The 13,034-nt window shown below is 36.3% G+C and overlaps 1 protein-coding gene across 4 annotated transcripts; it reads right to left on the bottom strand.

Annotated features, from left to right (window-relative positions):
* Nucleotides 1-834: 834 nt before the first annotated feature.
* Nucleotides 835-9,885, bottom strand: LOC135585519 (uncharacterized). Of its 4 annotated transcripts, none has more exons than XM_065172750.1 (16): nucleotides 9,574-9,873; nucleotides 7,988-8,394; nucleotides 7,791-7,912; nucleotides 7,390-7,532; nucleotides 6,680-6,984; nucleotides 5,842-5,900; nucleotides 5,584-5,678; nucleotides 5,380-5,482; nucleotides 5,171-5,265; nucleotides 5,021-5,083; nucleotides 3,588-3,663; nucleotides 3,394-3,502; nucleotides 2,998-3,110; nucleotides 2,639-2,697; nucleotides 1,449-1,557; nucleotides 835-1,294 (listed from the first exon to the last, which is right to left on the bottom strand). In XM_065172750.1, exons 1-16 carry the CDS (start codon nucleotides 9,579-9,581, stop codon nucleotides 1,160-1,162), a joined length of 2,001 nt encoding a protein of 666 aa, XP_065028822.1. In that variant the 5' UTR covers nucleotides 9,582-9,873; the 3' UTR covers nucleotides 835-1,159. The 4 variants fall into 4 exon arrangements, 3 of the variants coding, with proteins under 3 accessions (XP_065028822.1, XP_065028823.1, XP_065028824.1); XM_065172751.1 differs by having other exon boundaries at nucleotides 9,595-9,871; XM_065172752.1 differs by lacking the exon at nucleotides 5,021-5,083 and having other exon boundaries at nucleotides 9,574-9,878.
* Between the last annotated feature and the right edge of the window lie 3,149 nt (nucleotides 9,886-13,034).

The following is a 13,034-nucleotide window of genomic DNA, read 5'->3' as shown; positions in this document are numbered from 1 at the left end:
GGACTTCGAGCATGACTTGACCTAATCAGTGAGGTTAGAGCATAAGCACATCTAAGGGTACTTAAATATAAAAATGTGATAGCTAAGCTATACAATCAAAGTGTTTACTCTTGGGGAGTTGGACTAGGGGACCTGATGCTTCAGTTGAAGTTAGCGATTTAACTAGATCTCGAGGTATGCTAGTGTCGAATTGAGCGATGTTTATCTTTTTTGATCACTCGTGTTCGTACTCATTACTAACTTGGGCATCGATGGGATCAGGTCAAAAAATGTTTGATTCTCGATCTTCGTATAGGTGACGTCTCGAGAGCTTAACGTTTCCACCTTGAATAAATCTATGCATATGGGCTCGTATCATGACGGATGGACTAAAATATCAATGACTTCTTCGCTCATCATTCATTCGTATTCACACGACTAGGTTGATTTCGACCAATTACAAGAAACATAAAATCTCAATTATTTTGGACTAACCACATCCTGTCATATGTTTAATTATGCTAAGACTATTTTTTTTAAAAAAAATATTTATAGCTTCTTCCTTTTACCTCTATCTCATCCCTATGAAAAAGGCAGCATAATTTTTACACAACAAACCAGCCATTAACCATTCATTCACAATAATAAATTTTACAACAATATAATATATTCCAAGTAGTGTAGCTATAAAGCGAAATGAGAATCGAAGATGAAGTAAATATATCCATTTTACAATCAAACTCAGAACTTCCAGATAGGCATCATCAGGTGATTCAACCGCAAGTTTGGAACCAAATTACACGTCCAGAACGTTTGTTCTCGAATATAGACAGATGTTCTACACAAAGTGTCTCATACAAATACCAAATACTGCCTCCAATAAAAGCCTCAAGAATACAATTCGAGAACAAATAAATTAATATTCCACAACATTTTTGTAACTGCTTAAAAGATACTGATCATTCGATTTCCATATCTTTCATAGCAGCTGAACAGCCACTACTAAGGAAACATAAATTACAGTGTCAAAATGGCTGTCAATAACATAATGATTGGAAGAGCTACCTCATACCAGTCTGGGCATCTGATCATGAGGTAGTGAGGATAGCAAACAAGGAACTTTCTGTGATCTCTATGAGAATTACAAGCCGGTAACTGGGAACTCCACGGAAATGGACCATCAAATAATGGAAGTAACCCGAACCGAATGGTCAGCTGAGCCGGTTATGAAAATGGGTAGTGTTGGATGCCAGTCAACACTCGTTATTGCACCACTATGCGGCAATGTGCGTAGCCCAAGTGTGTGTCCTTGTACCTGAGCAAAATTTAGTGCTATGATACAACCGACAAAAGAAAAGGAGACATTATAAGAGAAGCTACGAAAAATTTAGTGCTAGAAACCACCTTCATATGTATACACCAGGATGAGACTGAAAACAAAACGAGACATTACAAGAGAAGCTGCTTGCCTGGTATATCGGTGACCTAACTGAACCAGATGTTACCAACAATCTTTTGCCATTTGAATCCAGTGCTATTTCATGCCTGCATATTTTCAAGCTCTCCGGAAAGCAATACCTATTAATAGTCAAGTGAGTGATTCATTATGGACCTCCAGCAAAACACAACCACAGGCTGATATGATCATAATCATCAAAAGCATTTGTCACTCATTATATTGGACCTCCAGAAAAGTACAACCACAGGATGATATGATCATAATCATTATTTAGGTAAGCATTTGTCACCCTTTACTTCTATATGTTTCTTCTCAACATGGTTTAAAGAGCAAATAGATTACCGTATGCATGAGACACTGGCAGAAGGTAGCAAAAGGTGCTCAGATGGTAAAATTTTTCGAGTCATGTTGGTTCATACACTACAATGTCAAATTCAATTTATGGACTACCGTGTATATATATCAAAATAAGTGAGAAATGAAGGTCAGACAGGATGCATTTATTATAAGGATGACCACAATGACAAATTATGCCAGATAATTGACCATCTCACTGGTCTTATTATATATCCAGTCAGATGCTGTAATACCCCAATGTTAAGGAAGTCAATGCAAATGGCGAAGTCCATTACCATATATAGGCCAGGAAACTATTGCCTTACTAAGAAAATCTATTTTTTGGCCAGCCAAACAATTTAACATTGGCAGATTTCATAACCAGATGACAAAGCATAGGTATATGTCATTGGATCCATAGGCAATCATACAAATTCTATACCATTAGGGAATAGGAGGTAAGTGTTATTAACATAACAACAGCACCATGTATAGGTGATTAAATTGCTAACCAGATGGATCATGGAAAACAAAATCAGTAGAACTTACACAAAAGACTCATTTTGTGTGAATCATCCAGCAAAAAATTGATATCATCTTGAAACCTATATAGTTTACCCTTCTCAATGACACTAAATTGAGTGCATGATAAATAAACTTTTTAACTTAGTTTGAAAGCATGGACAGTTTTCCATCAGCCAATGTTTATGCAGACAAGTTGTTTCAAGGGAAAAAAGAAGATTCTATAATGGATAGGGTACAAACATAGTACCTAGTTTTCCATCAGCGAACTTTTATGCAAACAAGAACTGTTTTAAGGGGGAAAAAAGGAGATGCTATTGTGGAAAGGTACAAACATGATACCTAGAGCAATCTCGTGACCATAGAACCCGACCTTGGTTTTGCAAGCTCCATTCAAATATCTGCAATCCACACATTACATTCTCATGATAAGCATTACAAGACAAGGAAAATGACTAAAAAAGTGTTGCTCAAGTAACATTGGAATCAGCAACGAAACTACTGTGTGTTTGATGGTTCCAGTAACCTTGACTGACAGTCAGTCAAGGTAGAGGAGATGGAAAATAATTGACTGCCGAAACATAAAAAGAGCTCTTTGATGCTCAAATTTCAGAGCTAAAGGGCGATGTAACATGGGAGCAAACATGAAAGCAGATGCTTATGCTAAAATAATGCTACAAATAAAAAGACAAACTTATTACCTTGCCATCAGATCCTAAGCTGAAAATGCTAGTCTCGTCAGGTCCAAATAGCAGTGAGCTTACAGCTGTATCATGGGCTGGCCACCCAGTGATTTGAAGGCCAGCAGACATGTCTTTTTGCTAGTTAAGTAACATTTTAGTTCGTAAAATCTCTCTTGTTCTAAGTTCTTAAATGGCCATGAAATAATATTAGCAGTGTTGTTGAGGAACCATCTAAATGGAGCAATCATGAGCATCAAGAGTTGATTCCAAGGTTTAGCACATGCAGACATTTCACTATCTATAATTGAGAAATTAATAGCACAAAGTAAAATCGCATGAAGGAAAAACAATTTGAGTAGACATATTAAGTTATCTTATACAGCTTATACATTCAGGACAGAAAAATGAGGATACCAAACATATGAATCATTCCATCCGCTGCTGAAGCTGCCAAAATTTTACCATTGTGGTTGAAGCATAGTGATGTAATTGCCGGAGGATCTTCACCAAGAGGAAGCACTGTCTTCACAATGTATAACAGAAATTAGATAAACATAAGCATATCAAAGAGAGTTTTTTATGAAAAGCACTTGAAGCAACATACATACCATGGCCTTCCATGTTTTCATATTCCAAACAGTCAAAGAAGCAAAGCCCGCTCTGTCAAGCTTATGAAAGCCATTCCTATAACAGTTCAACAAGGCACCATCAAGAATGTTGAATCCCCATGACATATCAAAAAGAAAATGTTACCCTTAAAATAATTAGAAATTTTTAGCAGCAGCTAAGTATCCATATGTCTTATGTGAACAAATATGCTCTTTTAGCTAATATTTCATGGAGTTTGTCACATTTTAAAGAAGCTAAGTATCCATGCTGCTGTCTTAGACTATTACCACAATTACTAAAATAGTAAAGTAGGTTTGCAAGATAGAGCAATCAAAGATGACCAAAATCCATGCTTCAGACAGGAACTAAAAAAGGATCCATGACAATTTTTATAAACTATGGGTAATGCAGGAAGATCGTTACACCTCAATTAGTCCCACATCTGAAATGATAGGATGTCGTGATGACTGACAAGATGACATGAACCTACTATCATTGATTTGTCATAGTTTTAAGCTAATCAAGTTATTAGGCTAGTGGTTCATCAGAGCAGCTCGTGACAAAGGTAAATCCTAAAATGATTTTCACACAATGTTATGTCACTCAGATGCATTATCTAGTTGGACAAGAACTATTTTCCCTTTGTTGACCAGACAACTAGAGCAAGATCTGCTAATTTTTCTTAAAATGCGAGCTTTTTACTGATCAAGCAGGTTTCATGCATAACATAGTCTAAAAGATTGGTTCATCGTGAAATTAGCAGATAATCTGAAAGTTTTAGGATCCAGGCCTTAGAATTGGTCATGATCAGCCATTCCTGACTGTTCCAGGCCGATCATGAACAGTCCCACCTGATCACAGATGAACCAATCTTGAGCCATATCATATGATCTCACAGATTACAGCTGAATTATGACTCATCCTCGAAGATCCCAGCCAATCCCTCAAATAATCCCAAAACAATCTTCGACCAAATATAGACGATAATGGCCAGTTATAACTTAATCCTGCTCATTTAATTTCCATCTCAAAGTCTTGTTCTGCAGCTATGTAGAATGTCTCTTACTATAGATATATGATGGGGGAAAAGATATGGACAAATAGAAAGAAACATATACATAATGCACATTCACGTATAAGCAAGTTTATATATACAACAAGGTTATATTAGTACTTACAATTAATGAACATACAATGAAGATGATTGGAGAAACAAAATGATGGTCTTTTATTACAATATCATTCTATCTAGGAAGCACAGATTTTAGTATTCCTTGGATCCAAATGAATACCCAAACACCATAGTTATTTGCTAATAAGGAGTATGTTTTGCATGATAATCTAGATCAACATTTAAGTGCATTTTAAAACTCCTGCAATAACTTCTTTACTCCCAATCATTACCAACAAACTAACTGTTTTAGTTAGTTACCATCTCGATGCAGCTGCAGAAACGAAAATTGGTTCAACAGGGCTGCACTTCAAGTCCAAGACACTGCAGTATTTTTTTTTATTTTTAAAAAATGATGAACAGATCATAAAGAGACATGTAAAACAACCAAAGGATTGATGGTTAAAGAACCTTGGAAATTCTGTTGTTGTGCTAAGATCACATACAACTCGCTTAGCATCAACATTCCAAGCTTTAATGCCTCCATCAGCTGTCCCTATGAGCAGCTATATTTAGGACAAATGAGTACATACACAAGATATGCATTTTGGTGTTGAACTCTCTATAACTGTATACCACAAATCTTTATTGTTATCAAGCTATATATTTAGTTGACATACCAAGCGATCTGATCTGCATTCCCAATCAAGTGACATAATTTCAGCTCCACAATATATCGTAGCATTTCTGGATGTTGGTGTTGATGAGTCATATGTCCAGATCCTTCAACAGATTTTTTAGTAGGCTGAATAAGATATATACCTAAGAAAACCAAAATCCAATATATATTACTTCATAGAACAATGTGCATCTAAATGATTTACCTAACAGTCCCGTCCACAGAAGCACTAGCAATATTCATTCCTGAAGCAGAAAATCGGCAGCGACTAATCCTACTAGTATGCCCCAAGAAAGTTTCCTGGAAATATAAAGATAATTACGTGAAACGAAAGGGCTTCAGATGTAGTGATAATTGAAAAATGGACTCATAACTGTCCTATTGTGTATATTCAACTTCAAGCCAAAAGCTCCATGAAATCAAATGAGCAAGAGCAACTCTAGATGAGCCAGCAATGGCTAACCTGAAAATCCACTTTTACTTCAGGAAATTCCTCTTCTCCAAGCACATCTATGGTATTTTCTGCAGAAAAAGTTGCACGCATAGAGTAAGTCATCTGTTTCTTGACTTTTAACATTATCTATCCTACTCAAGATATTTTTGCCTAGTATTGAACTGAATGGTCATGTACCATCAGTTTAAACTTTTGAGGATAATAATGGAGAATTATATGTCTAAAGATTTCAAAAGCATATTGTCTTATAAAAGAAAATAATGGAGGTCTTCAAGCTGTGATCAAATAACCTCAAGATCAAGCACACAAGTCAATTTCCGAATAAAAAAGGAAAAGAAACATAATTTGGTGGTCCAAAAAGTTTTGCAGATTTCTCAGAAAAACTGTTCACCTATGGCATCATAATCTCAAACCCCACAGTAAGGATGGGTTCTAATACTTCCTACATAATTTAAACCCACATGCATACAGGCAGGCAGGCAGGGTACAAAGCACCGAATATTCATGACAGAAGCTCCAAGAAGGAATGTTACCGCCGTAGTGCCAGAGTAATACCATCTATCCTACTCACCTATCTATCGAAACATACCTAAGGAAAACAAGATTTCAATGATTAACTAATATTCTGTTCCACCACCTGCTTCTACACAAGTAATTTCAGCTCAAAAGAAACAAAGTTATTGTTTTTCTCCTCTCTTTTCTCAACTAGGTTAGAACGAAAAGCAGTTATTCTCAAACCATTGAATATTGAATAATGAGGAGAACAAACAAGAACGAGCACAAATTGCACCTGAAAGAACAATAATCAATCCCATTGCAAACTACTACATGTATGAAGATGTCTAACCAGTATGAGCCATCTGAAGAACATTGCTAGATTTCTCATGTTTTGAAGGAGATTGGCCTCCTGAACCTGCCATAGAACTGGACTTGGCTACAGTGGATTTGTCTAGAACACCAGTTGAACCTGAAGATTCCCCACAATTTGCTGTTGTTATCTTTTCTCCTATATGAAGAGAATCGTTGACAGGTTCACAAAAATCTTTGACTCGACTACTAACACCATCATCCTTTGATGAAGCCTCACTTGAAAGATCACTGATAGAGTTGATCTCTTTGAGAACGGAAGCTTCCCGATCTGATGGAGCCAGACTGAATGGAAAAACAATGACAATATTCTAAAATAAAAGGTGATGATTCTCTCAGAAACACACAAAGGAAAAGCATAAATAGCTGTGTTGCACCACAAAATCCATATATAGATATAGATGATCAATGGATGCAAAATAAAACAAGCATTGAAATATCTTGATGCTTAATGCTTGTGGACAATGCAACAATTAGGTCATAATCTCGGGCATAAATGTATATCAGCCCCAACAACTTCCTTGAAAGATTTGAAAATGAGACAAACAATAGCAATCTGCATGGATAGGTATGTGAAGACATTAAGAGCATCCATGAAATATAAAGTTATGGTGAACAATTGGACAAATCGACATGGATAAGCCCTCTTAAAAATCATGTCCATGTAAGATAAAAACATTGAATTGTTACCTTTGTAAATATAGTATCTCAGCTTCTTTTGTCTCCAATAATGCCTGGAGTTGCGACAGTTTATTATTCAGTTGCTTGATGCCATCTTTGAGGTATTTCACTGTATTCTTTTCTGTACTGATCTTTAACAGCGCAGGGATACGTGAAGCAATTAAGGAAAATCAACAACCAAATTTCAAATTGACCTTGTACATAAAATGATATGTTTTTTTTTTATTTTTGATAGAATACATTGGAAGATATTTATCTCTTCCTGCAACACGGATGTAAAAACTAAGAGGATCAGAAATAGAACTAGTCAATGTATGAGTACGAATTAGTGCATAGCAGCAAACAATAGGTTACGATTTTGAACTGTCATCCTGATAGCAAAGAACAGACAATACCACTTTCAGGATATGGGTCCCATTGAAGACCTCGCTTAAGAAGTTCCGGAATGATAGATGCAGGGCATCAAACCATTCTTTTGAGAAGTAAACACGAAACTGAGGATCTAGGCTGGGGTTCTTAATATATGGAATAGCTGCATGACAATATCTTTATAGTTAAATATTAAAATATGATGAAGAAGGTTAAGGAAGAAAAAACACAGACCTACCAAACCATGGTGTCCAGTCTTCACGTTTTTGCAAGAGATAACTGCCATTTGCCTGAAAAAACTCCACCACTTTCTCATGCCTTGCAGATTGTAAGGCATTTACAATGTAGTACCGAAGAATTGACACTTCCAATTTTGATAATGTAGAAATGAACACTGTCTCCGAAGATGAAGAGAAGCGTTGCTTAAAGAAATTAAGAAGGGCAATTAATTTATCGGCTTGATAGTTTGGCAAATACACTGAAAACACCAAATCTAGAATTTTGTCCACTTGAAAGTTTCTGCCAATATCTGTAGACAACTCTTTTTCAAAAGATTGTAGTGTATTTGTAAAACCTCTAAACACAAGGAACTCTCTTAGAAGTTCTTCAGCATATTGCATATTATCCATAAAGCCTTTGAGATATCTGCAAAGGTGTACATGGAAAGGACTCATAAAACAAAACCTGGCAAGGGCCACTAGATGATCCAGATTCAATATATCACAAAGCATAAGGTCATATAGAGATGTACCATAGGAATATGCCAATAGGGCAGATGACAGGTAGGTATTGCTATACATGGTATGAGAAATTTCTGCAAAGAATATATAATTTATACTCATATAGAAATTTCAAACTGTTGGAATGACAATCAGGATCCATCTCCCTTTGTCTAAAGTGATGCAGCTCTCAGATTTTCCCTTCAAGGGGAAAATCCATATTTAAGCAACATAAAGTTTCCAAAAATTTAAGATCGTTTATGGTGGAGGAAAATGCCAAAATTGAATGAAAAAGGCCAGTTATCTTTTGTATCATTGTCGTTCCTAAGTGAAATGGTCAACTCAGTTTCATTTCATAATGCATGAATATAGACAGCACCATTTTTGATTATATAGAACATGCGTCGTAGTTCATGTCCATAAACTACTTTTCATATAAAACAGAATTTTTTAACCAAACATAAACAAATAGAAGATAAAAGACAAAAATTAAGCTATATATATGATTTACAACATGAAGCAAACTTCAAAATCATCCGATGCAATAAATATGTACGTTGGGGAAATTTAAATCTTCTAAGTCATCACCACAAGCACTTCTTTGTATTGTTCATAATACTTCTCCACATCATTACCAGCCATCCAACTACAGACAATCTTCTCCTTCTCCCCCAATATCAGGGTATTCTAGTGATCCCTTGAATTATTGATAAATGTCAAGAGGCATTCTAACATCCACTAATCATGAAGTTGCTGATGCAAACAGCACTACACCATGGTGCCTCCTCGATACCCAAAACAACAAAGAACATGGTTCATATGACGACTCTCCAAGATGTTACTAACTTTTTTTGGAATCCTGCTTCTAAATGTTATTAAGAGTACCCCTTTTCGTCATGAAAGATTCCAGTTTCTCAGAGCACCGAAGCCAAACTGGAATGCTGATTTCGGACTCCCATCTGTTGTATTTCAGATGAATATTCTTGCTACATCATAACCATGGGATTGCACTCTAAGATATCCTTACATAAGTGGAAATCTAACTATGAACAAAAACCCCATTTCATGCAACATCAGAAGCAATACAAAAGAATCAAGAACTAACTCTCGCATCGAGGAGCCAGACCTGTGGAAGCGCCCACCGGCCGAGAAATCTTGGGATGGAAAGTCCAAGATCCTTCGAGATCCTACACGGCGATCCGCCGCAATCGGGATCTGGGTCAAGTTCACCGGCTCCCGGTTGGGCCCAAGAAGAAGAAGCGACCGAACAGGCGATGTCAGCGAAGGAAGCCAACGGGGAAAGAGATCATCAGCAAGAGAGGCGAAGGCGGCGGCGGCGGCGTAGCAACGGCGGATGGCGGAGGTCGAGCGGGGATTGAAGATATCGGGTAATAATCTTCTCGCCGCCAACACTTTATAACGGTTTTTCCGTTTTATTGAAAACTCGTCATTTACGAGTAAAAAGGCCGCTACGATATTATCTGCATAACAACTAAAAACTTGCTTGCACGAGACTATATATATATATATATATATATATATATATATATATATATATATATATATATATATATATATATATATATATATATATATATATATATATATATATATATATATATATATATATTGTCGATTAAGCATGCGACATCAATTGTTACGGATGATGAAGCATCGACATGTCATGCCATGTAGTCGTAATTTACACAAAACGGATTATTTTTTCTTTTCGAGACATGACAACAGTCGAGAAATGGAGTAAATCAGATTATTATTAGATTGACAATCAAATAATAATGACAATTCGAATATAATATTTGGATTACTTTAAAAAAAATATTTGAGACTAAGTTGGGTAATCGATCGATCGGCAAAATTATAATATATGGGGATTGGACACCAAAAAAAAAAAAGAAATTTTGAAGTCCATTATGTTATCGGCCGACTTCGACGACTCTATTTTAATTTATATCTCATGTATAAATATTTATTATAGTCAATATATGTGTTAGGAATTGCTTCTCGTTCGGCTATAAATAGAGATTGTGTACTGAGGGCCCAATTTAGTTGTTAGCTATTAGTGCATCACAGCAATTCGTCTGATGATGCATCGGCCTGTGGATGACAGGAAAGCCTGTTCTTGTCATGACCAACTGACAGCAAACGTGGAGAAAGACTTGAGATACCAAGACATGAGATTTTAAGACTCATCAATCCAATGTCAGAAATTAACAAGACATGAGGTCATCAATTCATTATCATTAATGAACATAGCCGCATAAAGCAATAGAGTATGTTAATGCCTGACATTTTACTTTGATGATGGGATTGATACCAGTTAAGATTTGTACGAAAACATTTTATTATTTTATTAAAAAATTCTCGCTTAATATGTATAAATAGGGAGTATATATTAACACAAAAATATCTTCTTTATATATTATCCCTTCATGCTATCAAAGCATTTCTTGCCTTAGCAAGATTTTCTCTTCCTTCCTCGTTATTCAGTGATAGGTGCACTCCCATCTTCCCTGTGTTTCGTATGTCACTGAAGTTGCTCGATGCAGCCTTTTTCCCTCGGCTCCCTATAGCGTGTTGTCTGCCCCTAGACCTTTTCCTTGATCTCACCGCCATCACGTTCACTATCGTATCTTTCATCCTTCCGGAGCCTCCTCTTCCTCAATTTAGTCGTTGTTACCACGGTATCCTTTGTCCTCCCAAAGCCTTCTCTACCTCGGTGCACCTCTTCCTATTCCATCGAGCCGATGCCAGGAACCCTCTCTCCTCTACCTCGGCAGACCTCCTCCTGTTCCATCGAGTCGATTGCAGCACTTCCTTAGCGTACGATGGTTGTCTTCCTCCGCTGCTGCTTTATGCCAGCATCTTTGGCCTCGTCCTCTTGGATCGATGAGCAGCTTCACCGCTTTTTGAAGCCTAGCACTCTCGCCCACCTCTGAGACTCCAGGATCAGCAACACCAGATTCCCTAATCTGTCGCCCTCCTTCGCCTTGCACCCCCTCCTTCTCGACCTAGACTTCCTACTTCATCACATTGGCCTTAAGCAAATCTCACGACTACTCCAAATACTAGTTAATATAATTGAATTATAGATTCTGGCGCATCTCATCACATTACCTCTAATCTACAAAACTTGTTCATCCACAACAACTATGGTGGAAATAAAGACATCATCATTGGTGACAGTAAAAGACTCTACATAACTCATACTGGTTCCATAATGCTTAATTCACATAGCATAACTTTTACACTCGATGATATTCTATGTACACCTCACATTAAACAAAATCTTATTTCTGTTTCTCAATTCTACAAATAAAATAATATCTCAATTGAATTCTTTTCTTATCAAGGATATGAGCACGGGGCATCCTTGGTCCGAGGCCAGAATAAGGACAATATTTATGAGTGGTCGTTAGTTTCGTAAATCACCTAGCCCACTGTTTACTCTTTAATTACAGCTCCAATTGATGTGTGGTATCATTGTCTTAGTCATCCCTCATCCTCTATCCAACAAAAATTACTTTCACGTTATTATCTTCCTACTCTTAAAACCAATAGCATTATAACTCATTGTGATGTTTGTTTCAATAATAAAAGTCATCGACTTTCTTTTGGAATATCCTCTGCTCAATACCTTTTGAAATTATTTATATTGATATTTGGGGCCCTACCCTAATCACTTCTTTTGACATGTTCATATTTTATTATTTTCGTAGGCTATTTCACGAAGTACATAGTTATATCATCTCTATAAAAAATATGAAGTTTCAACAATCTTTACTAACTTTATAAGCTTGGTCGAGAACTTCTTTTAGTCTACAATTAAAACAGTTTACTCTGATGGTATAGGTGAATATCAAGTCATTACTCTCAGCTTGTGGTATACAACACCTTAAGTCACTCCCACATACTCCTTAACTAGTTGCTTCTATTGAACACAAACATCAACATATAGTTGAAACTAGTCTCACACTTCTATATCAAGCTTCTATGCTAATAACTTTTTAGTCTGCATCCTTTTAAACTATTGTCGACCTCATTAGTCGCATGCTCACTCCAGTCCTCCAATTCCAATCACCATTTGAAAAACTATTTTATAAATTCTCAAAACTTTAAAAACTCAAAGTATTTGGTTGTTTATGTTATCCATGGCTTCGTCCCTATGTCTCACATAAGATAATATCAAAATCTAAGCCTTGCATTTTCATAAGATACTCTCTTGAATATAATGTCTTTCGATGCTACGAACCTCTAAATTCAAAAAGTCTTTATATCACGTCATATTATTTTTGTGGAGTCTATCTTTCCATTGCAAAACCATGAGTCTCTTACTATGTGACTTACTCTAACAAATATACATCATTGGAGTAAATCGTTAATCCCATCAAACAAACCTCTAATAACACTATTCAATCATTTACCTCGAGATTTACACTCTCTTGTTCTCCTAGCTCCTTACTCCCTCTATTGCTTCTTCTCTCCCTTCTTCACAAGTTTCTCCTATTACTAAAGTAATACTCTTGGAAACATAACCACTATCTTTAC

This window comes from Musa acuminata, chromosome BXJ3-11 (genome assembly GCF_036884655.1).
Source record: "Musa acuminata AAA Group cultivar baxijiao chromosome BXJ3-11, Cavendish_Baxijiao_AAA, whole genome shotgun sequence".
Classification (NCBI taxonomy): Eukaryota; Viridiplantae; Streptophyta; class Magnoliopsida; order Zingiberales; family Musaceae; genus Musa; species Musa acuminata.
Note: the sequence above shows the minus strand (reverse complement) of the source record. Positions and strands in the feature narration are given on the sequence as shown.